The 21,948-nt window shown below is 45.9% G+C and overlaps 1 protein-coding gene across 3 annotated transcripts in view; it reads right to left on the bottom strand.

The window, feature by feature from the left end:
- Window positions 1–21,948, bottom strand: part of CACNB3 (calcium voltage-gated channel auxiliary subunit beta 3) — a 544,884-nt gene that overhangs the window by 52,048 nt on the left and 470,888 nt on the right. For all 3 annotated transcript variants that reach the window (XM_069653855.1, XM_069653854.1, XM_069653853.1), the window contains exon 7: window positions 19,255–19,335. In XM_069653855.1, the coding sequence (XP_069509956.1) occupies window positions 19,255–19,335 (81 nt within the window). The remainder of the gene's footprint in view (window positions 1–19,254; window positions 19,336–21,948) is intronic.

Below are 21,948 nucleotides of genomic sequence, written 5' to 3' on the forward strand. Positions count from 1 at the left end.
TAGGAGTGGATGATGTTGTATAAGGGGGGCTTCTGGACTTCCAGATTTTGACCTATGCTTGGGGCACTATGTTGATGTGATTTAGGTCGATTTGTAAGTGTTCCATATTTGTGTAAAGTTAGCAAGTGACCTTTGGTCCCAGCAGAGGTTTTTCTAGCCTGTGGCACTGGCAAGCGAAGTTCCACCATAGTCTAAGGGACGGGGGTTCTTGATTTTTCCAGTGGGAGGTGATGCATTACATGGCAGATGCTAACAATGTGTCTAGAAGCTGTGTGTTCTTAGGGGATAGTGGGTTGTCTTTATTCAAGGTACTGATGCAAAGTTCTTTTAGTGCACTATCAGGGTTCAGCTGTAGAATGCCTAAGATAGACTGTGCTGCCTTCTTCCAAACACTGGGTAAGCATGGGCAAAGAAAGAGCATGTGCTCAAGTGTGGGTACTTCTTGTGGAACATTACATCTCTCGCACTTTGGGCTTTCCATGATTCTGGCCTTGTGCATTCTGTCTGGATACCATAGAGCCCTGTGTAGTACAAAATAGGGTTTGGGTTTTGCTGGCAGCTCGCAACGCTCTGCTAATTCTTTAATAAGTGCCAAGGACGAGTATGCTTGTCCTTTTTGCATAGACTTGCATAATAGCCGGGCACGTAAGGGGTTAATGCATCTGTTCCACTGGGGTGATATCAATGGCTAAATGTTGTTCCCATTTGTTATCGGAGGTAGAGCAGATTATTGTTGCTGTGTTAATGGGGATTCTATTTTTATAGAATGTGCTGGCCTGCTATGATTTGCCTGTCAGCTGAACGCCCTCCATGGTATTGGTATTTTGGTGATACGTTGTTTGTCCTAAGTTTGTTTATTACTTCTATTCGTTTTAGAGAGTTACCAAATTCTTAGTTTGGCTGACCGTTTTTGCGTTGAAGTTCAGCAAATGTGAATGGCTTATTTTTATCTGAAAGTTAATCAATGTAACCTATTTTCTTCTAGATCCATGCTTCCCAAAATACTGTTTTTTTTGTTAATTATGAGCTTGGGGTTATGTCAGAATGGGAGCTACTAAGTTTATTTTTAATTGTAACAGGGATTTTAGAGGATTGTTTAACATTTTTGGAGGAGGCGGCTAGTACTGTATAGGCTTTGTAGATCTTAGCACTCATTATGAGACTGCAGTCCAGTGGAAATGGATAAGGTAGGGATTCTTCCAGTTCAACCCATCTTGGTTTCTCTCCTTTATCCATTGAAGGATGATATGTGATTTGGTTAATTTGGGCTAGGATGAAGCCCTTATGGTATGCGAGGAAGGTGGGAAATTTGACCCCTCCCTGGTTTTTGCTCGTCTTTAGTTTTTTTAATGGAGATTCTCAGGTGTTTATCGTTGCAAAGGAATTTTGTTGTAGAATTAATTGTTGAAGGGGACGGGGTTCATTGCAACAGGGTATAGCATTATTGTGCCCAGTCTTCCCCACCATGAAAGAAACAATGGTGGCCATTTCTCTAATTCTTTTCTTTATTTTTTTAATTGTGGATGTTTGGGCTCTGGAATTGGTTGATTCTAAGTTTGGTGTAAACTCAGTTCCCAGATATTTAACGTTGTCTTTTATCCAACAGAGTTCCAAATCATCTAGGTAATCTTTTATGCATTTAATTGATAAATGGTAATAGTTCTGTTTTTTCTTTGTTTTGTTTGTAACCGGAGACTCTCCCGTAGTTCTCTGTGTGTAGCATAACATGCCGCACTGAAGAGTCAGTATTAGAGAGAAAAAGAATAACGTCATCTGCATATGCAGCTAATTTGAATTGATGGTTTTGGATTTGGATTCCTGTAATGGTCCGATAGTTTCTAATGGATTGCAGCAGAGGTTCGAGTGCCAGGACATAGAGAAGTGGTTATAGTGGGCAGCCTTGTCTATTGCCTCTGTCTAGAGGGAACATGGAGGAGAGTGTTCTGTTGACCAAGATAAAAGCCCTTGGTAAAGGCATTTGTCCAAATTAATAAAGCCGTAATCTATGCCGTGCCACCTCAGTGCCTGGATAGAAAGTTCCATTCCAGGTGATCAATTGCCTTTTCAGCATGCAGCGCCAACATCAATCTTGGTTCTGGTTGAGGGATAGATATTATGTCAGATAAGAGTCTAGTGTTTGCATAGGCATGCCTTTCTTTTATGAATCCTACTTGATAATTTGTTATCAGGTTTGGTAGGGCTTTTTCTAATCTGTTTGCGAGAATTTTGCCATAGGCTTTGCAGTCAACGTTAATCAGTGAGATAGGTCTGTCATTTTTTGGGTTGGTGGGGCCTATTTTTTGGTAGGATGATTATTTTGGCTTCTTCAAAAGGTCCCCTTTGAGGGGGGCATTGTTGCTAAAATGTTAATAAAATGTGTGTAATTTAGGAGTAAGAGAGGTCAGGAAGGATTGGAAGAATTTTATTGGGTAGCCATCTGGACCTGGAGCTTTCCCACTCTTCATGTTTGAGATTGCTTTCATAATTGAGTTGTTGTGATGAGGCTATTCGTACATTCTAGTTCAACTTTCCTTGCCCTATTTATTGGAATACTGTCCAGGAACTGAACCATGTCAGTCTGTGTGTTTGGAGAGTCTTCAGTGTTAGAGTATAGAGAGTTGTAGAAGTCAGCAAAAACGTGGGCTATTTCCCCCTTCTTTAGTGAGGGTTTCCCCATTTCTTATTTTTAATTGATTGCATTTTTGTTTTTTTCCTTTTGAGTATCTAGCCAATAGTTTCCCAGCCTTATTTGAGCCTCCATGGTATTTTGCCTTAATATTCACCAACGTTATTTTGGCAGCAATTGTCAATTTTTAAAATTAAATTCGAATTTTATTTTGATCATGTTCTCCCAGGCTTGGTCTGATTTGTCACCTTGATATTGTCTCTCTGCCTATTTTATTTTATTGAGGCTGACTATGAATTCCATGTGGACTCTCTTTTTCTTAGATGAAACTTGATTATTTCCCCTTTAAGTGTTGCCTTGATAGCGTCCCATACAATTTCCAGTCTAATGTGTTCTGTTTGGTTAATGGAGAAGAATTCCCTTGAAAAATCTTCTATTCCTTTGGTAAATTCTGTGTCATTGGGTAGTGAGGTATTAAGCCTTCATTTTCTATTATGGGTTGATGTAAGGTTGTGATCTACCAAGAGTGAGATAGGCGTGTGATCGGATAAGACAATGGGGTCTATTTTAGTGCCCACAATGCTGTTCCTTAAAAGGCTTCTGATTAAAACATGATCTATCATCGTGTAAGAATTGTAGGTGTTAGAGTACAATGTGTAGTCAAATTCTTCGGGGTTCCAAGTCTCCAAATGTCCGTCAAGTGACACTTGTTAATCATAGTGATTAGCGATTCATGGGCCTTTACCCATGAGAACCTTACCCTCGAATTTCTATCCAGGATTGTGTCCAATGGGAGATTCCAATCCTCGGCAAGAATGTAATTGCTCTCAGCATATGGTTCAATCTTTTTGCACAGAGATTTCCAAAAACCTGGCTCGATGCATGTCGGTGCATCGATGTTCATTATGTGATACTTTTTACCGTTGATTTCTGATGAACAAAGTGCCCATCTCCCTTTTGAGTATGTTTCGGTATATGTTATGCTTGCCTTGATTGCTGCTTTAATGTGGCGTTACGTACCCGTTCCACAGCCATCAACTGGGAGTAACGCCCGGGTCCCGAGTTAACGGCACAAGCAAAGTGAGGGCAATTAACATGGGTCCCAGGCCATTACCCCCCAGTGATGCCGGTGGAGCAGGTACATAAGGCCATTACCACCCGTCCCAGCCATGGGACGGGGCTAAATTACAGTATTATCGCTCCGTGAACAGGGAGCCTCACAGCATCCCGTTCACGGAGCAAAAAGACTGTTCCAAGATGGCCAACATGGAAAGGGAAGGCAGGGCTCCATACGGGTCAGTCGTTTTTCAAAGAAACGAGCTGGGGGTAGATCTCGGTCTTCGGCTGGGGCCTCCCTCTGGAACTGCCTCCCTGCCACCTTGAAACTTGAGGAGAAAGATATATGGTTCCGGAAACACCTCTAGACCATCCTCTTCGCTTCTGCCTTTGCCCCTCTTCTCCCATGCCGATCTGCTTTCTCTTTCAGCACTGTGAACCTGGCCACCCTCTGTCCTTCGGGCCCAAGTACCTGCTCACCGTGCCACCCTCCTGTCCTGCCTCTGGGCCACCCCATGTACTGGGGCCTGTATCTGTACCCATACAGTCCCACACCCACTCTTCTTCTGCACTCATCAGACACACCCTATCTGACTAACCTAACACTTTGCCATTTGCCGGCTGCACTACCAGTGTTTATCGCCTTTATTTATTTATTTTACTTATTATTATCTCTCCTCTGTTCCGCACTTTCCATTTCTCCCCCCTTCCATGCGCTTTCCCCCTTTTCCTTTCCCCGTGCACTTGCGCATTCTCAATGTCACTGGGTCTAGTAAGATCTTTGTTTTTGTTCTCCCCTGTTTCCCCTCCCCTTGCCTGGTCGCGCTCTGAAACACGTGTGTACGAGCGCGATATAAATAAAATATAATTTAATTTCCTTTCCATGGCAGCCATCGGAAGCAGAGCGGAAGGTGCAGCGGCGAGTGCCGCCGCAGCCGAAATAAGGTAAGTGAGGTGGGTGGAATTAAAAAATAAATAAATAAGGGGACGGAGGGTGGATGGCATCAGGGGGAGCCGTCTGTCTGACGGTATGGAAAGCAGGCTTTCTCCAGCGGATCAAGCCCACGTTCCTAGCCATCTGATTGGCTGGCTTCCCCCGCCAGGGTGCTAATAAGTATTATAACTTCATTTTAGTTCCTTTTGCCTAAGAGAAAAGGCAATGTTTTATGGATTTATTTTCAGTTTGACGGCTTCTGTTTCAGATAAGTGGGTTTCTTGGAGGAGGACGATGTTTGCCTTTTGTTTTTTGACATGGGAAATTATTTTTTGTCCCTTTATGGTGTTATTTAGCCCCCTTATGTTCTATGAAACTATATTAAGTAACATTGGACGTTCTATGAGTGGCTGGGCTTCCCTGAACGGGCCTCCATCTTCCCCTTGGTGAATGAAATATGCAGTTTGTTAATGTGCACCTCCCAGAGTCTAACTGTTATTTATTCTCTTGGGATGGCCACTATCAAAGGTTATCCTTGTGGAACTGCAAATTGGATGCCTGTATGTGAATGTACCACAATGTTGGTTTGTAGTTTTGTGTGGCTCCACGGCTTGCCTGGGTGACCCTCCCCACTCCCCAATACTCTTCCAAGGGACAGATGAGCAATAGGGATGGACTGAAGCCTGGGTGTAGATAAAGAGGTGAGCAGGGCTGTCAGAAGATGTGGTGAGGCCCGGGGCAAAACATTTGGTGAGGCCCCCTTACAATTTTTTGCACTCAGCCAGCAGCGGCACATCCGCAAACAGGAGACTCGAGAAATCTCCCCTTGAGTTTGTGTGCAGGATCCCAAATATGGTTTATTAATACAACTCCAAATCAACTACAGCAAAGTTAGATTTCTCTACTGAAGAAAGTTTCATGCCAGACTAACTTTTTTATCATATGAATAAATATATATAGGATGGCATGAGCTCTCCACTGCACCACCTCCAATTCTCTGAGGGTTAGTCACTTTTCCAAGCAAAGAGTTGAGGGCAGATCTCTTTCTTCGGCTGGGGCCTCCCTCTGGTAACAGCCTCCCTGCCTTGCTGAAACTTGAGGAGAACCATCTCCGGTTCCGGAAGCACCTCAAGACCTGTTTATTTGCTTCTGCCTTCTCTCTTCCTCTCCCTTGCTGATTACCTGCCTGATCCATGCACTGGTCACCTGGTCAAGCTCTGAATTCGGGCCCAGGTCCCTGCCTTTCCTGTAGCAATCCCGCACTGCCTCTTGGCTCCCTGAACTTGTGGTCTGTATCTGTAACCCTACAGTCCCCGCTCTTGCCCTTATTGTCCACCCGTTGGCTGCACTTATGAGTACTCACACTTGCCACCAGTTGGCTGCACTCTTGTTTCTCCTTTGTTCCTGCACTTCTGCATTCTACCCCACCCTTGGCACTTCTCCCCTCCCCCATTCCCTGCTCTTGCGCGATCAGAATGACACAAGGCCTAGTAAAATCTGTGTTTTGTCCTACTCTTTTGTTTCTTCCTCCTGCCTTGTCGCGCCTAGAAACACTTGTGTACAGGTACGTTATAAATGCCACATCATATCATTAAGGAGTACCCTGCCCCTGTGTGCGCATTAAAACACACATCATATACAGTGACAAATGATGTACAGTGGAGGCTGGTACATTTCCGAACTTAAGAGGCTTAAATATTTGTGCCAATTAGGCAGGATCAAGAGAGCACAGTGAGGGAGCCCAGACCAAACAAGGGTTGCTTGAGGGGGGTTCTCACTCCCAAGAAAATGTTTGAAACATTGGGTTAAAAGTATGCATTTTACAGCACTTTCTTTGCAAAAATGGGTAGAAATCCATACAGTTTGCAATTGGTTTTGTATAAAAGCACATGGAAATTCCCAATAGTTGCAAATCACAAATTGTGCATAGGAACATTTTCCAATACATTTCATGCCGCCTTTCCACGCGAGATATGCTAGTATAAAAATATAGTCATGCTGGTTGTTCTAATTATGTCGATGCAGGCTGCATCAATATATGCCATTATTACCATGTACGGACTCCCAGCCAGTAAAAATGCCATGCCACAAAAAGTATATCCAGGCTGACTGTGTACCATAAGTGTTATTTCTGGCTGGATTGGCCTACATTCAATGTGGGCAAATTTAGCCAAGTAGTATGTTTGCTTTAACCTTGGTGCATAGTCCTGTGCATCAAGGGTAAAGCAAAAAGAGCACTGGCAATGCTAACACTCTGGGCATTTGTGTAGGCATGGGAAATGCACTTCTGTATTGGTATTAGCTGGCCATTGATAGTGCCAGTGCAAAATGGTTTGAGTACCTGAGCAGCTGATAGCAGTGCCTGGTAAATGTCTAATACTTGTACACAAGCCAAAACTGTTGGCTTTGCCAATGGTTATTTTTAAAAGAACTTCATTGAAAGACACGCAGGGTGTTTTTAAATTGAGTGGCCAAAGGCAGACCTGATTAAGACATTTTTATTACATCAGTTACGTCCTTACAACTCCAATGAAGTCATGAATTCTCAGAAGACTCCTTTGAGGAAACACTGTTTAAAGGTAGCTTAAGAGTTCCAGTGAGAAGGTGTTTTGGGTGGGGAAGGCAGGAACTGGGTGAGAATTCCCATAGGGATTAGCATGGCCATGAGAAGTAATTTCACTGTTAGCACCTGCATTCATATCCATACATTTTTAGGTAATTGAAATCGTGATGTGGGGTTAGCACTTGGATAGGGGAGTGATTAGAAGGGAAGTGGTGACATGAGATATCTCATTTCCACAGCAGTCCTTAAGTGTGACGTTTCAGAAATGAAGGCAAGAGGTAGCTGCTTGTAACATTGAAGCTTCACCAGAATAGTTTCATTCGAAATGTGGAAAGATGTTAGGTGCCCCCACACAAGGAAGTTTGCCCCTTCCTCACAGCCTCTGACGTTAGCGCCTCTCCCAACATTTGAAGTGTTAGTCCCCTTCCCCCCTGACATTTTAGCCTAGATGCACCTCTGATGCCATGAACCCACCCCTTAATGGAGTGGCCCCCAGGGCGGCTACTTTTAGGGGTGGTGCTGAACACACACTCACAAAAAAACACTTTCACCCATGCATTCATCCACCAGTTACACAACTCCATACATTCATGCATACATAAAACAAAACACAGCATTGACACAAACACCAACATGCATGCATGCATTCATACATACACATACTAATTTAATTTAAATACACATATACACTTTTAATTTAAAATAAAAAACACTTACCTTACCTCCATGCACCCTTAAAAAGCATGCACGCAGCCGACACGTAGACATGCTGCCTGACAAGAGAGAACTCCTCTCCCATCAGTCAGCATGATCACGCTGACAACATGAACACACTGGGTGGCAGGAGAGGAGTCCCCTCCTATCAGTCAGCGTGGTCATGATGAGCAACGTGAACACACTGACTGACAACAGAGAACTCCTCTCCAATCAGCCAGCGTGATTACGCTGACAACAAGAACACACTGACTGACAGGAGAGCAGTCCTCTCCTGTCAGTCAGCGTGGTCATGATGAGCAACGTGAACAAACTGACTGACAAAAGAGAATTCCTCTCCCATCAATCAGCATGGTCACGCTGAGCAACGTGAACACACTGACTGACAACAGAGAACTCCTCTCCAATCAGCCAGCGTGATTACGCTGACAACAAGAACACACTGACTGACAGGAGAGCAGTCCTCTCCTGTCAGTCAGTGTGGTCACGCTAAGCAACGTGAACACACTGACCAGGGGAGTTGCTAGGTCTGGAAAAGACCCGGGGCTAGGCTGATGTCGGAACTGTTGGGACTGGGGGCTAGCTAGTCTTTTGGCTGAAGCTCCTGAGATTCTATCCGGGGCTACAACCAAAAGATCAGGGACTATAGCCCCCTTAGCCCCCCCCCCAGCAACGCCCCTGACACTGACAGACAAGAGAGAGCTCCTCTCCTGTCAGTCAGCGTGGTCATGCTGAGCAACGTCAACACACTGACAAGAGAGAACTCCTCTCCCATCAGTCAGCGTGGTCACGCTGAGCAACGTGAACACACTGACTGACAAGAGAGAACTCCTCTCCCATCAGTCAGCGTGATCACGCTGAGCATGTAAACACACTGACTGCCAGGAGAGGAGACCTCTCCCATCAGTCAGCTTGGTCACGCTGAGCAACGTGAACACACTGACTGACAAGAGAGAACTCCTCTCCTGTCAGTCAGTGTGGTCACGCTGAGCACGTAAACACACTGACTGACAGGAGAGGAGACCTCTCCCATCAGTCAGTGTGGTCACGCTGAGCAACGTGAACACACTAACTGACAAGAGAGAACTCCTCTCCCATCAGTCATTGTTATCACGCTGACAACATGAACACACTAATTGACAAGAGAGAACTCGTCTCCTGTCAGTCAGTATGGTCACGCTGAGCAACGTGAACACACTGACTGACAGGAGTCCTCTCTTGTCATTCAGCATGTCCACGTTTTCAGCTGAATGACGAGAGGCAGCACAGTCCACTTCTGAGCCCTGCTGTCTCCCATTATTTTGCTGTTTGTTGCGGGCTTCATAAGAAACAGCAAAATCATTGCAGGGTCAGCACAGTCCCCCGTGTGAATAAAGGACACGGGAGACTGTGCTGCCTTTCACTTAGGAGAGGGGGCCGCGAGGCCCCCAGCAAGCGCAAGGCCTGGGGCAGTTTGCCCCCCTGCACCCCTCTCATGACGGCCCTGGAGGCGAGATGCAGGGACAGGAATGCGCAGATAGAAAAAAACAAACTTGTAGATAGCCATGTAGACTATAAGAGACAGAGCTAAATACAGAGTCATTAAAAGCCAAAGGGTGCGAGCCACACCACACCCCTCAACTGGGATGGCCCTGTGGGGACGTGGGTGCCGGTGGACAAACTGGCTGAACATGAGCCCATGCCTCACCTGGGATTTCCAAAAATGAAGGCAATTACCTGAGCTTGACTATAAGGAGGACGGTGGCTGAAAACAAGGCCTGGAGCCTCCTCCCGACATTTGCAAAACGTGATGCGTTCGAATAACGGGCTGGTTCTCCGCACGCAGTGGGGAATCCAGATGCTGTAGGCCTGCAGGGCTAGCAGGGGCGCGTTCTGGATTTCCTCATCACCATTTGTTGGGAGGCCGAGAGGGGGGGCATGTGTTTGAGCAGCGGGGTGAGGTTATAATGACACGCACACTGTTGTGGGTCCTGCAGATCCCCGCTTCGGTCTGCCTGAAAGCGAGCCAAGCCTGGCCTCTTTATTTACTCCGCACGTCGTGAAGTCATGTGACACAACATAGACTGTCCAGTCAGAGCACTGAGATTATAATTTAGCACTGAAAGGCTGCAGGTAGGACGCATGCTTTGCTGTAGGGACTGCTTATTTTTTTCGAGCTTTGTAAACGTCAGATCACAGCACTAGGAAGGAAGAGGGTGGGGGTAGAGGAGAGTGCAGTGGGAAGAGGACAAGAAATGGGAAGGCAGTGCAAATAAATAGATGGGTCTCGTTCAGCAGGCAATGCAGTTGCACGGTGAGAACCAGCTGAGCTTTCCAAAGGATAAAGTCTTCTGTCCAAAGCCACACGAATAGTAGCGATTTCAAGGTCTTCCAGAATTTGATCTGGCCCATTTCTAGTCTGAGAGCTTGGGGGAGCTGGTTGAACAATTCGGGGTCCCTGATGACAACAAAAGATGATGAATAGCATGGCTCCTTAAAAGGAGTTTCACCCCTTCCTATCAGACCTGAGGGGACTCATATTAATTTATACGCTGCCCAGGGCATCGAAGAAGGTCTGAATAGGGCCCAGGGGTGAACCAGGCAGGGGCCAGGGGTGAACCAGGAAGGAAATTGGAAAAGAGTGAGAGGCAGAGGCGCAGCCAGGATTGTCTAACAAGTGGGGCCTGAAGCTAAAGTAGTTGGGCCTCCTGCAGTGGCATTAAGATCTGTACATGCCCACACAGTGCTGCTGATTGGCCATGTGCAGCTTTTGGGTGGGCCTTGCCCACTAAGGCCCTACGCTGTCTAGGCCCCTGGTGAGAGGAGAAGCGAAGCATAAGCAGGATAAAGACAAACGTAAACAAAAGAAAAGGTACAAGGGCGATGAAGGGTGTGTACTGGTGGTAGTAGTGGCGAGCGTGTGAAATAAAATGACATATCTTGATTTGTGCGCATTACGTGCAGCACGGACAGTATGAATTGCAGCAATTATATCCATGTGATGTTAACTATAAAGTCGTCCAAAGAGCAGCTCACCGGGCAGTGCAGTGGCGACACTAGCCGGGTGAGCTGCTCACACAGCAACATGCAGCAGAGGCCTTAAACGCCAATGTGTCCCAGGTATGTGGCATGGGAGTTGGCAATTTTGCTGCTAAAGTGGGATGCTGGGGAAACCTGCCGAAATCTGAAAAAATAGATAATTTTTGCAGGACTACTCATGTATGGCAGGAAAGTGTCCCCATATCCGTCACTCCTCCCGTCTTGAAGTTCTTGCGAGTCTACTCTTCCCTCCGATGTGCTGCAAAGCCACCCCGAAGTGTCCTTAAACATATTCTTACCAAGGGTAAAAATGTCAGGTTGAGAGCTACTAGCCAAGCTCTATGCCCCATAATTCTACACGTGCACAGCAGATCGGGTTTTATTTGCCAAGAATATCAATTGCCATTGGCTAGTGGGGAGAGCCCTGTTCTTACAATGTAACTTAAATAGACCTCCCTCAAATAGGCTAGAGGATTGTGGTTTGTTATGACGGACCATAAGCTACAGCTGCAGCATAACCTCCACTGATCATGTCTGTGACGACTATTTGTTGTGTATGATCGGTTCACGGCATTATCTAGCCTTTTAATTTAAATCTTTTGAAACATTACCCCTGTATAAAGGGGTACGTTCGCAGAGTAGACAGATTGATGATCACATGTGCCATTTCTCCATATAAAAACCTTATGAGTAGATTGTTCCTTCTTCCAAGTGCATCCATGTGCAGCATGTGGAAATAATGCCACCTTCTAGCCCGTAGCAAGAACGCTAGTGCTAAGTCCTGGGAAGGCAGTGAGGTTGAGGCTAATTGCAAACAAATTCTGTAGTAAAGATTGTATGTAGTAACCCTGTGGGAAATATTACACCAGCCTTGTCCTCTTGGCAATAGTTAACCCAACCTTTGGTATAGGCCTGTACTACACAAGTTGGTAGTGACTGAGCAGCCAGGCTCATCTTCGGAGGGGTCATTGTAAACTGTAGTGGTGAAACATAGAGATTCAAATAACACTTGTACTCAAGGTTTCTTAATTAAAATAATTATTCGTAATTTAACAGTCAGTTTTAAAATGAGCCTTCTTTAGAAGGGGGCAATTGGCAACAATAAAATACACTTCAACAATACACTCGGTTTCAGTTAAATAAGTAGATACTCTTATGGGGGGAGTGTCTCTCTCTCTTTCTTTCCCTCTCTCTCTTTCTCTCTCTCTCGCTCTCTTTCTCTCTCTCTCTTTCTCTCTCTCTCTTTCTCTCTCTCTCTTTCTCTCTCTCTCTTTCTCTCTCTCTTTCTCTCTCTCTCTCTTTCTCTCTCTCTTTCTCTCGCCCCCACCCCCCAACTCGGGAAGGAAACCATGGTTAACAAGTTTCTTCAAACAGTTAAGTACTTTACAATCCCCCAATGCAACATAGTTTAACCCTTTCCTAGCTATACAAGTACGTTATGTATGCCTTATTGAGGGACAGATTCATACAAAGTCAGAGGGAAAGAAGAGTCTACAGGGAGTCAGGACAGCCAATGTCAGTTGAACAAAGTCTAGGAGGTCCGAGGCACTGCTTGAGGATAGCACAAAAGTGTGGAAAATAATGTTAGCAAAAAGTTTTGTAGCAAAAAGAATCACTGTTGGGCCACAAGCTGGGAGGCTTGTGAGAAGTAAAGATGCAAGCAACTCTGCAAAAGGCAGCTACTGCAAGTCTCCAGTGAGAACAAGCAAGCTACACACAACTAGAGGTAAGTACCCCTAGTTACACAGTAACACGAGTCTGAAGAAAGGGATCCAGCTGGCTTATATCGTCTGTCGTGGGGACAAGAGGGAGGACCTCTGGGGATTCGTGCACTACAGTTTGAAGGTCGGCGGCAACAATTGAGATCAGCAGCACTTTGCAGTTTCAGCTACTCACAAATGGCACCACTGCGATTCTTGGACAGCTTGTGGACTCTGTTGAGGTGGCTCAGGCTTGGTCGGTCCTGCTTCGAGGGAGTCGGCTTAAAGATCCTGGTGTGGCTTAAAAACAATGCACTCACTTCTGGTGTTCCTGTCCCCTGGGACTCGATTCCAGCAGCAGCAGTGAAGACTACAGCCAGCAGGGAGAGGGGTTCCACTTTCTTGGGGTCAGTTGGTCCCACATAGCCAAGGGGAGAAGTCGTCTGTTCCGGGTTTCTCTAGTCGATTCTAAATATGGAGCTACGGCACTACAGAAGGGCTTCACCGAGCAAACCAATGGTCCAGGAGGGTGCAGCAAGCTTCTCTTCCAGTTTCTTCTTCGGTTCCTTCGTCCATTTGTCCACTCTGCCTTCCTTGCAAAAGACCTTGCCTTTTTATGCAAGTTCCTCCCATTCATTTGCAGCCTAGCTGTCACTCACAGCAGGGTGGCTGTCCTCCAAGGTCAGCCAGCCAATCACCTTTGGGTGCATTCCTGTAACCAAGGAGACTAAGCACAGGGATTTTTGGTAACCTCCCTCGCTTCCTGCCCTGCCAGACACGCTGGAGCCAGAGGCGGGCTTCAGCAGTGAAACCCTGCCAAAGACCAAACGAAAAAAGGGACCAAACCTGGTTTGGCGCGCAAAGTAAATCTCAAGAAGGATCTTACAAACAAGAACTGGCAACAAAAAAAAAATCGACCTGGTAATTTGGACAAAATGGGCACCCATGGGTGCAATAGTGCAGCTGAGGATTGAACGTGTGGTAAGAACGCACAATGGTAGGAAAATTAAACCACTGCCACCAGATATTAACTGTAGTAAGGGTAACCTAACAATGTTACCCGAGAAGGTAGACAAAGGGGATACTAAGGAACCCCTCCAGCACTCCATGTAAGATGGTGTGTGCTCGGTCTACAAAGAGAAAAAGTTAATTAAAGTCAATTTGACTTCACTACTTCTTGGAAACAGTAGTTTATCCAAGAGACGGTATTTAAACCTTGGCAGAAATCCAAAGGACTTCTCTGCGACACTGCACTGAGGGTGTTGTGTGTCACCATACAAAAAGATAATGCCTATGGAGTTTGTCAGACTCCGAAACTTATACGAAACACAGGGTTCAAATCAGAGAACAATACATGAGAGTGGGAAAAAGATCTCACACTTTCCAGGATAAAAATTAAAAGTCCAGCAAAAGAGCTGGGGGTTCTATAAGGTAGAAGGGGAATTAGCACAGAAATGAGAATTCTCTCTAACCAATCCCATATCGGTGGTGTATGAATTGTCCTCTGTTAGAGTAACCTCACCCATGGCTTGAACATATGCACCCAAATTATACTGTCTACAGGGTGTCCAGCAAACCAATCTTTAATACATTTCCAAAGTTTAAACGACAGATTCACCCGTTCATTTAAAACTCTGAGCTGCACTTCCTGATAGCGTTGTAATCCGTGTGGGGGTGATGGGCCTCCCTCTTCCTGGGAGCGGAATAATGCACAATTGGAAATTCTATGACTGGTTCCCTTCCATATGTTGGATTGTGTATCACCTTTGTGAAGGCACCATGAAGTAAGACGCTGACAACAGATTCAAATTTGCATTTAAAAGTTGTTTTTAACTGAAGAGCCTGCATGGAGTAAGGCCTAACTAAAGAAAACTAAGGATAGTCGGAATCAAGTCTGTCGGTGTCCAAAACCTATACTTTCCCTCACAACTAACTGTATATAATGTGTAGGGATGTAAGCAGCAAAATGAAGTGATCAAAATAGAGTTCCAAGCTTCTTCCAGCTTGTGACTTGTACTTTACTTCCCCTTCCCCAAGTTAAACACAGTTCCCACACTCTTGGGGGTTCCCTTCCCCAAGAGTTCAAATCCTCTAGCTTTTAACATCAGTTCAAATCTTTCAGCTTTCAAAAACAATATCCATTCAAATCTTCCAGCTTTTTAAAAAAAAAAAAACAGTTTTTTTGGGACAGTTCCTATATACTTTGAAGTCAATACATTTCACTGGCTCACATAGTTTGTTCTGTTTCTACAGTTCAAAATCACTCTGCTTCGTTATTTTATTTTCCTTGGCTCTTTCCAAAAAGGAGGCACTCCATCTAGGCGCAGTTAGACCACACGGGCCACCCATTACAGGTCACGCAACCGATACCCCTATGCACTTCGTTACACTTTTTTTTCCTCTGACTCTTGCCAACACAGGTTTCTTCTTAACCTGAAACACTTGACCGTGGCTTGTTGGCCACCGTACACTTGGTTATATACAGTTTCTCATTTCCATACCCCATTACTCGCAGGAAGCTGGGCAAGGTGAGTTACCCCCCTGAGACCTGGCCCAGATGCCCCCTAAGAACCAAAAAACACTGTAAAAGTGTTTAAAATGGCGTTTATCCCGCGCACACAGTGCTCGAGTCCTCTTCCTCCTTCCCCCTCCCTCCGCAGCCCAATCCCGCCCCCAACCCTCCCCTGGCACCCTGATTGGTCCACAGGCCAAATAGGAAGCAAACTACCGAGCGTGGCATCGCCGCTCGCACCATTACTCACAAGAATCTGGGCAAGGTGAGTTACCCCCCCTGAGACCTGGCCCAGATGCCCCCTAAGAACCAAAAAACACTGTAAAAGTGTTTAAAATGGCGTTTATCCTGCACACACAGCGCTCGAGTCCCCTTCCTCCTTCCCCCTCCCTCCGCAGCCCAATCCCGCCTCCCAACCCTCCCCTGGCACCCTGATTGGTCCACGGGCCAAATAGGAAGCAAACTACCGAGCGTGGCATCGCCGCTCGCACCATTACTCGCAAGAAGCTGGGCAAGGTGAGTTACCCCCCTGAGACCTGGCCCAGATGCCCCCTATGAACCAAAAAACACTGTAAAAGTGTTTAAAATGGCTTTTATCCCGCGCACACAGTGCTCGAGTCCCCTTCCTCCTTCCCCCTCCCTCCGCAGCCCAATCCCGCCTCCCAACCCTCCCCTGGCACCCTGATTGGTCCACGGGTCACATACCACGAACCCTCCCAGGGCAGCCCTCTGCTCGGCAGCCCCTACAGCTAAGGGTCCCAAGGCCAAGGGCGGCTCTGACACTGGTGGTTCCAAGATGTGTCTGCAGGTGTCAGCAGGGGAAGCCATGAAGCCACCAGACACAGACAAACTGTAAGTGCTGGCATGGGTGGGGGGTAGAGCAATTACTCTACTCCAGAAAGCTCCTGCCACTCTAACTTACCTTTCAATGGCCTAGACTGATACAGACCTACACCATGCATTATTAGAGAGATATGTGACCACCAGCCTAAACCTAATCATGGATGGACAGCAAACAGTGCCTGCAGTATAATGGTAACTAGTACTATACTGTGAGAGAATCAGAAAGATTAGTATGCGCCAAATCTAGACAGAAATGTCATTGTTAGCATATGCCACACTTAGATGGAATTCTCTAGTTTAGTCTGCGCCAAATCTAGACAGAAATGTCATTGTTAGCATATGCCACACTTAGATGGAATTCTCTAGTTTAGTCTGCGCCAAATCTAGACAGAAATGTGATTGTTAGCATATGCCACACCTAGATGGAATTCTCTAGTTTCGTCTGTGCCAAAGCTAGACAGAAATGTGACTGTTAGCATATGCCACACTTAGATGGAATTTCAGAAATGTGCTTGTTAGCATATGCCACACTTAGATGGAATTTCAGAAATGTGGTTGTTAGCATATGCCACACTTAGATGGAATTCTCTAGTTTAGTCTGCGCCAAATCTAGACAGAAATGTGACTGTTAGCATATGCCACACTTAGATGGAATTCTCAAGTTTAGCCCGCCTCGCATCTAGAGAGAAATGTGATTGTTAGCATATGTGATTCTCAGCAGGCACCACACTTGGAATTCTGAACCTAGCTTGCGTCGCATCTAGATAGAAATGTGACTCTTAGCATGCACCACACTCAGGATTCTGAATCCTAGCTTGCGTCGCATCCGCACGGAGTGTGACTGTTGGCATGTGCCACACTAGCATGGAATTCTGAACTTTAGCTGGCACGCCATCCAGATAGAAATATAACTGTTAGCATGTACCGCACCCAGATGGAATCCCACAATTGGAAGGACAGCAATGCCAACTAACCAACCAACAATTCCATCCCTCTGCATAATTCTCTCAAACTATAACCAAACAACCACAAACCTAAAACGCAGCAATCCGCACAGACTTCACAACAATGCAACAACAAAACAAACCACACATAGACCTGCACAACAGCACACGACGACTACGGACCATAAAACACCCCAAGCCCAGCCAACGGACCCACCGGGCTGAGGGAGGCTGCCAACAGCACATCACTGCTCTCTTGCACTTTTCCAGCTTACTCCCACTAACCCACCCCTCTCCTCCCCTTTTCAGAGCCGCCAGAGCGCAAGGGGACCACTTCGGTGGTGATAGTGCGCGGTACAAATGTCCTTTAACATTAACATCTTTTTCGCGCTTTAAAATCCTTGACAAATAAATGGCGGCAGGTTTCCCAATTCGATGGTTGGAAGTAGCCTGAACTGGGCCAGCCACTGCGCATGCGAAAGATAGTGGGCAGCAAGAAAAAACCCCACGGGGCACATAACAATGACTGGCGTGCATGGCATATGTGATTAACGGCCGCTATTTCTTTCCAACAGTTTGGTGCTGGGCAGCGGCTCTGTAAATTTATCATCCAGCTTCACTAATAGTGGGTGCTCTAGGTTGGCCAGAGGCAAACGTCCTACAGAAAGGAGGCCTCGTGCCCTCTTCTAGCCCACGTGCATTCTGTTCTTGAACAAGGAGGCACCCTTAGGTGTTCCGGTTTGCTTTTTTCCCCTCACTCTACGCGCTCCGTCAGTGGCAACCAGTTTTTGAGTGAAGTCATTTGTTGACTGTTGCAAATGCAGATAGAATCTGCAAGATAAATGTTAACTGTCATTAAAGGTAACTGTTCTCCAGACAGGGTTTTTAAGTTCGGCACCCTATGCAGGAATGAATGTTTTTGCTCCAAACCCGTCTGGAAGGCTATGCTTTCAGAACTCACTTAGGGCCTAGCCAAACCAGGAGTGAGCGGATGTGCGAAAAGAATGGTCCTCGGGGCCCTGATCCACAGCACCAGCCTGGAAAAACTACAATGGCCAAAAGCAAGCCCTTGTGTGCACTAACTTCAGAAAGCCAAGGTTCTTTCATTTGAGCAAATAGAATTATTTACAGATAACCTAGTGGGGGACGTCATTTCTGAGACCGCACAATCTGCGCAAGAACTACACTCTATAAGGGTTTGCGGAGTGTGGAAAGGGGCAACCACCACAGGACCTTTAAAGACAGAAAGACTGAACCAACGGGGACTGTGACCGTGCCTGGAGTCAGAGAGCAAGCATCGCCTTGTGGAGCTTGTGCCTTGGTAGAGAATTACTCATGGTGGACCACCAGGAACCTATTCCTTTAAGGACTGGCGTGCTCTTCTTTAGAAAAATGGAAGGCAACTCATCCCCTGACAGGGGAACAGCTGCGCTCTGCCATCCAGATGCTGTCTCTCCCCTATGGTGGCCAGTCTCCTGCAGCTAACTGCACATATAGGCATCACTCCAGACAGCATGAAGAAGGCTGGTGTGGATGGCCTTCCGCCCCCTTCCAGAGGATCCACAATTACCAACAGCGCCTTTGTTTCGCAGGACAAGATGCACTGTGGATGCCGTGAGCTTCTTTCCCTGAGCCTGAAAAACGATAAGTATGGCCCGTTAGGAGATGTATGCCACAGTAGCCGCAGGAAACATCATACACAAGCCCTAAGTGGGTATCTCCAATCCAACCAAGGTTAAATGCTAGCATTATTTTCTGAGCTGCTGTAGCACTCAAAACTTCTAGGCACCATATTGCATGGTAGCTGCCAAGACCAGAACCTAGATAAACCACTAACCACAGGCATGCTGGCCACCTCACACGCTGTGGAATCCAGCGATTTTCTAGAGAGAATCAGTCCGCGCCGCCTTTCTGAGTGCCTAACCACTGAGGATACTCACCTAGATAGACTGAGATGTGGAAAGGGGAGGAGAACACACGTATTGTACATCCAGAGCCAAGTCAGATCAACCCGGACACCCTAACTCCAATCATAACATGATTCAGGTCTACTGATGGTACTTGGCCCCTTAGGGCAAGGCAGCTTAGGGCAAGGCACAGAATGACACACTAAGCAGGCTACCTCCCTTGAAACGTACAGCAGCAAAACAGCGGATGAAATGATCGCGCCTTCCATGGCCGATGCAACATAAAAACAGTATACAAATAGACATCATAAAGAACGTCCTCCAACATGGCACAACGTTCATGGAGTCATGCAGATCGAGTTCATTCACAGCGAAGTGGGGCAATTTGGGCACACGTTAACATTTCTAAGGAAAATCAATAAGAGTGGGTTCCGTACCTCATATCCTTTCAGCGAAGGCCCTACTAGCACCACAGGCCTCATTGAGGGAACCACGTCATAGGGAGGAACGTGCTCTGTCTACAAGGGAGAAAAAAGATCTCAGTGTTATTGAAATATATGCTGTTCCCCCACCACCATTTCACACTCCATTCACACACCAGAGGGCAGTCTGAAATAGGGAACAGCCTACATTTGTCTTATCAGCGACAAGTACACAGTGTTAAATGTTCAGAAGTATCACAGAAGAAAACCACCAGTAGGTTGCCTTCCTAAAGGGTTCCGATGCACTGGCATGGGGACAACCACAAAGATGCATTATGACAACTGCATTCCAAGCCAACCTCCCGAATTTGGAGCAGTAGACTGGTTGACTGTGCCATCATTGCTTTCATGGAGTGGCAGGCAGAAGGCACCTGCTATTAAGGGTGAAACTGAAAACCAAATAGGGTCTGCAACATAAGGGAGTCAGCATAGATGGACCTGGTAGTCCTCAGTATGGAGTCCAACAATGTCTAACCAATCTGGAGTCCACTGTCTTTGGCCACCATATTTTACCCCAACTGTGCTTTTATTTCGGACGATGACTTTAAATATGGGTATAGGAGACAAAATCTTAGATTTTATTTTAAGTCTGCAATCTCAGTTTTTCTAACTAATCAAGTGATTAGGTGGAAATGTAAAATTACAGCAGATGTTATTATAAAGAAATCCATACCTTTTGTCATCAAAACATTTCATTAGTTTATTGGAAAAGTGAAAACATTAGAAAGGAACAAGAATAGAATATGGTGACGAGGACAACATATTTACCAGTGCTTTCTGTAAAATGGTGCATGTCACCATAAGCACACTTCATATTAGGTGCACCGCTGACACCGAAAGGCCAGTCACGCACAGTGAAACTTATTTGCCATTTACTGCAAACAAAGCTTGTTTTCATTAAATGTCAAATACAAGTTTCAAACATCCCCATACTCACCAGCAAGGTCAAGAACCATGCCAATTGCACTCACCCTTCACAAATTCCTAGTAGATTTTGAAAGCCCTGGTAGCACATCATTGGCAGTGATGGGCTGGCACTGGAAGAAGAGGCCACATTGGTGGAGGCATAGCAGAACTGGTGGAGATGGGGCATTGGAAGCGATGAGGTAATGGGTGAGTTGCTCAGGCCAGGAGTTCCAAGGTAAAGTGCCCAGAGCTGCAACTGTTTACCGTCGCTATAATTTTAACTATATTTTGGTAAGCTCTACGTGGTGGGTGATTTGTAGTTGAAGCAGAGGAGCTTGTATTTGATGCTCTGCTCTTCCAGGAGGCCATGGAGGACCCTGGGTTATGGCGATGTGGTTGAACAAATCATTTTGTGTTCTGAACCAGTTACGCATCGCATTGTTCTGATGGTGGCACTAGGTTTCTCTAGGCTACATTTAAAGGCTTGGCTTTGGCACCAAGACTGTATGGAAGGATGAGCTGGAATAATCCTCATCAAATGTCCAATGGGCTGGGACATATATATTCATGCTTTCCTATTTAAATTCCTTACCCATTTTCACCATAATCATTTGCCGCTATCTAGGTTTAGCTCTAACCCGTCTAGATTTTGCCTGAACTACGCAGCTGATGGGGATGATTTTCTACACGCGTCTTGGTCCTGTCTGCCCATAGGTTTGTTTTAGACTGACAAAACCAGCTTTCTCATGTTGGCCTGGGCCAGGGCATTGCCAGAGCATCTATGCCCTGACCTAAGCGATGTGATTTCTGAAATCGAAGACACAGAGCCACTCTGGTTCCTAACAGCTATTTGAAAATGAAAGAAGAGACCAGACCTTGTAATGAGGCTACAGCATTTGGAAATATTGGGTTCCACTTGCCCCTTAACAAACCTGAGATACAGGTTATTATAACCATGATCAAGAAGACGTTGGCAGACACTATCCTCCTGTCATCCGGGAAGGATTAAAAATAGCGAGCTGGGCGCTGGATACCTATGAAGATGAAGTGTGGGAAAGAACTGGCAGAGCTATATCCCTGGTGCTTTGCAAAGTAGTGGTTACGAGCTAGATCCCTGTAACAGAGTTTAAGCAAGAAACCGCTTGGACCTGTATCCCAGAGACTGTATTGAGTTTTGGGATAGGGGAACGGGTGGGTGACCAGTATCCAAACAAGGAAGAAAATCCCGACACCATGTCGTTTGACCCCACCCTAACACCATTAGCTTATTACTTTAGAGTATTCTCAGAGAGGGCTTCCCAGTTATGCTTATTTGAGCCAAGCGGCTTCAGTGTGCTTTATGCCAGAGACAGGCGTGGGTTTTGAGATTGTGGTAGGACAGGTATCATTACAAAGAAGAGCATCATGACATTGTTTTGTTGCACACATCCAGAAAGTATTAGTTAGGGTGATTTCCAGGGAGGGATTCACAGTTATGTTTTAGATTAACCTGCATGTCCTGTAGGCATTTATCCCAAACAACCTTTCTTTGAGAATAAAGAATGATGAAACCTTCATATGGTGTGTGTGTGTCACATGGTTTATTGATCCGCTACAATTCGGTGTTAGAGGTGGGATTGACAGATCCTGAACTTTAGGTTCAACCTACAAGCAACCAGAGGACCTGGGGATATTTCCCATGTTCTATTTTCTATTAAAATGCAGCTTTTCTATGAGTTCCTCATCTGTCAGTTTTTCAAGGAT

The sequence above is a fragment of the Ambystoma mexicanum genome, chromosome 3q, assembly GCF_040938575.1.
Source record: "Ambystoma mexicanum isolate Mex_15411 chromosome 3q, UKY_AmexF1_1, whole genome shotgun sequence".
NCBI classification, from domain to species: domain Eukaryota; kingdom Metazoa; phylum Chordata; class Amphibia; order Caudata; family Ambystomatidae; genus Ambystoma; species Ambystoma mexicanum.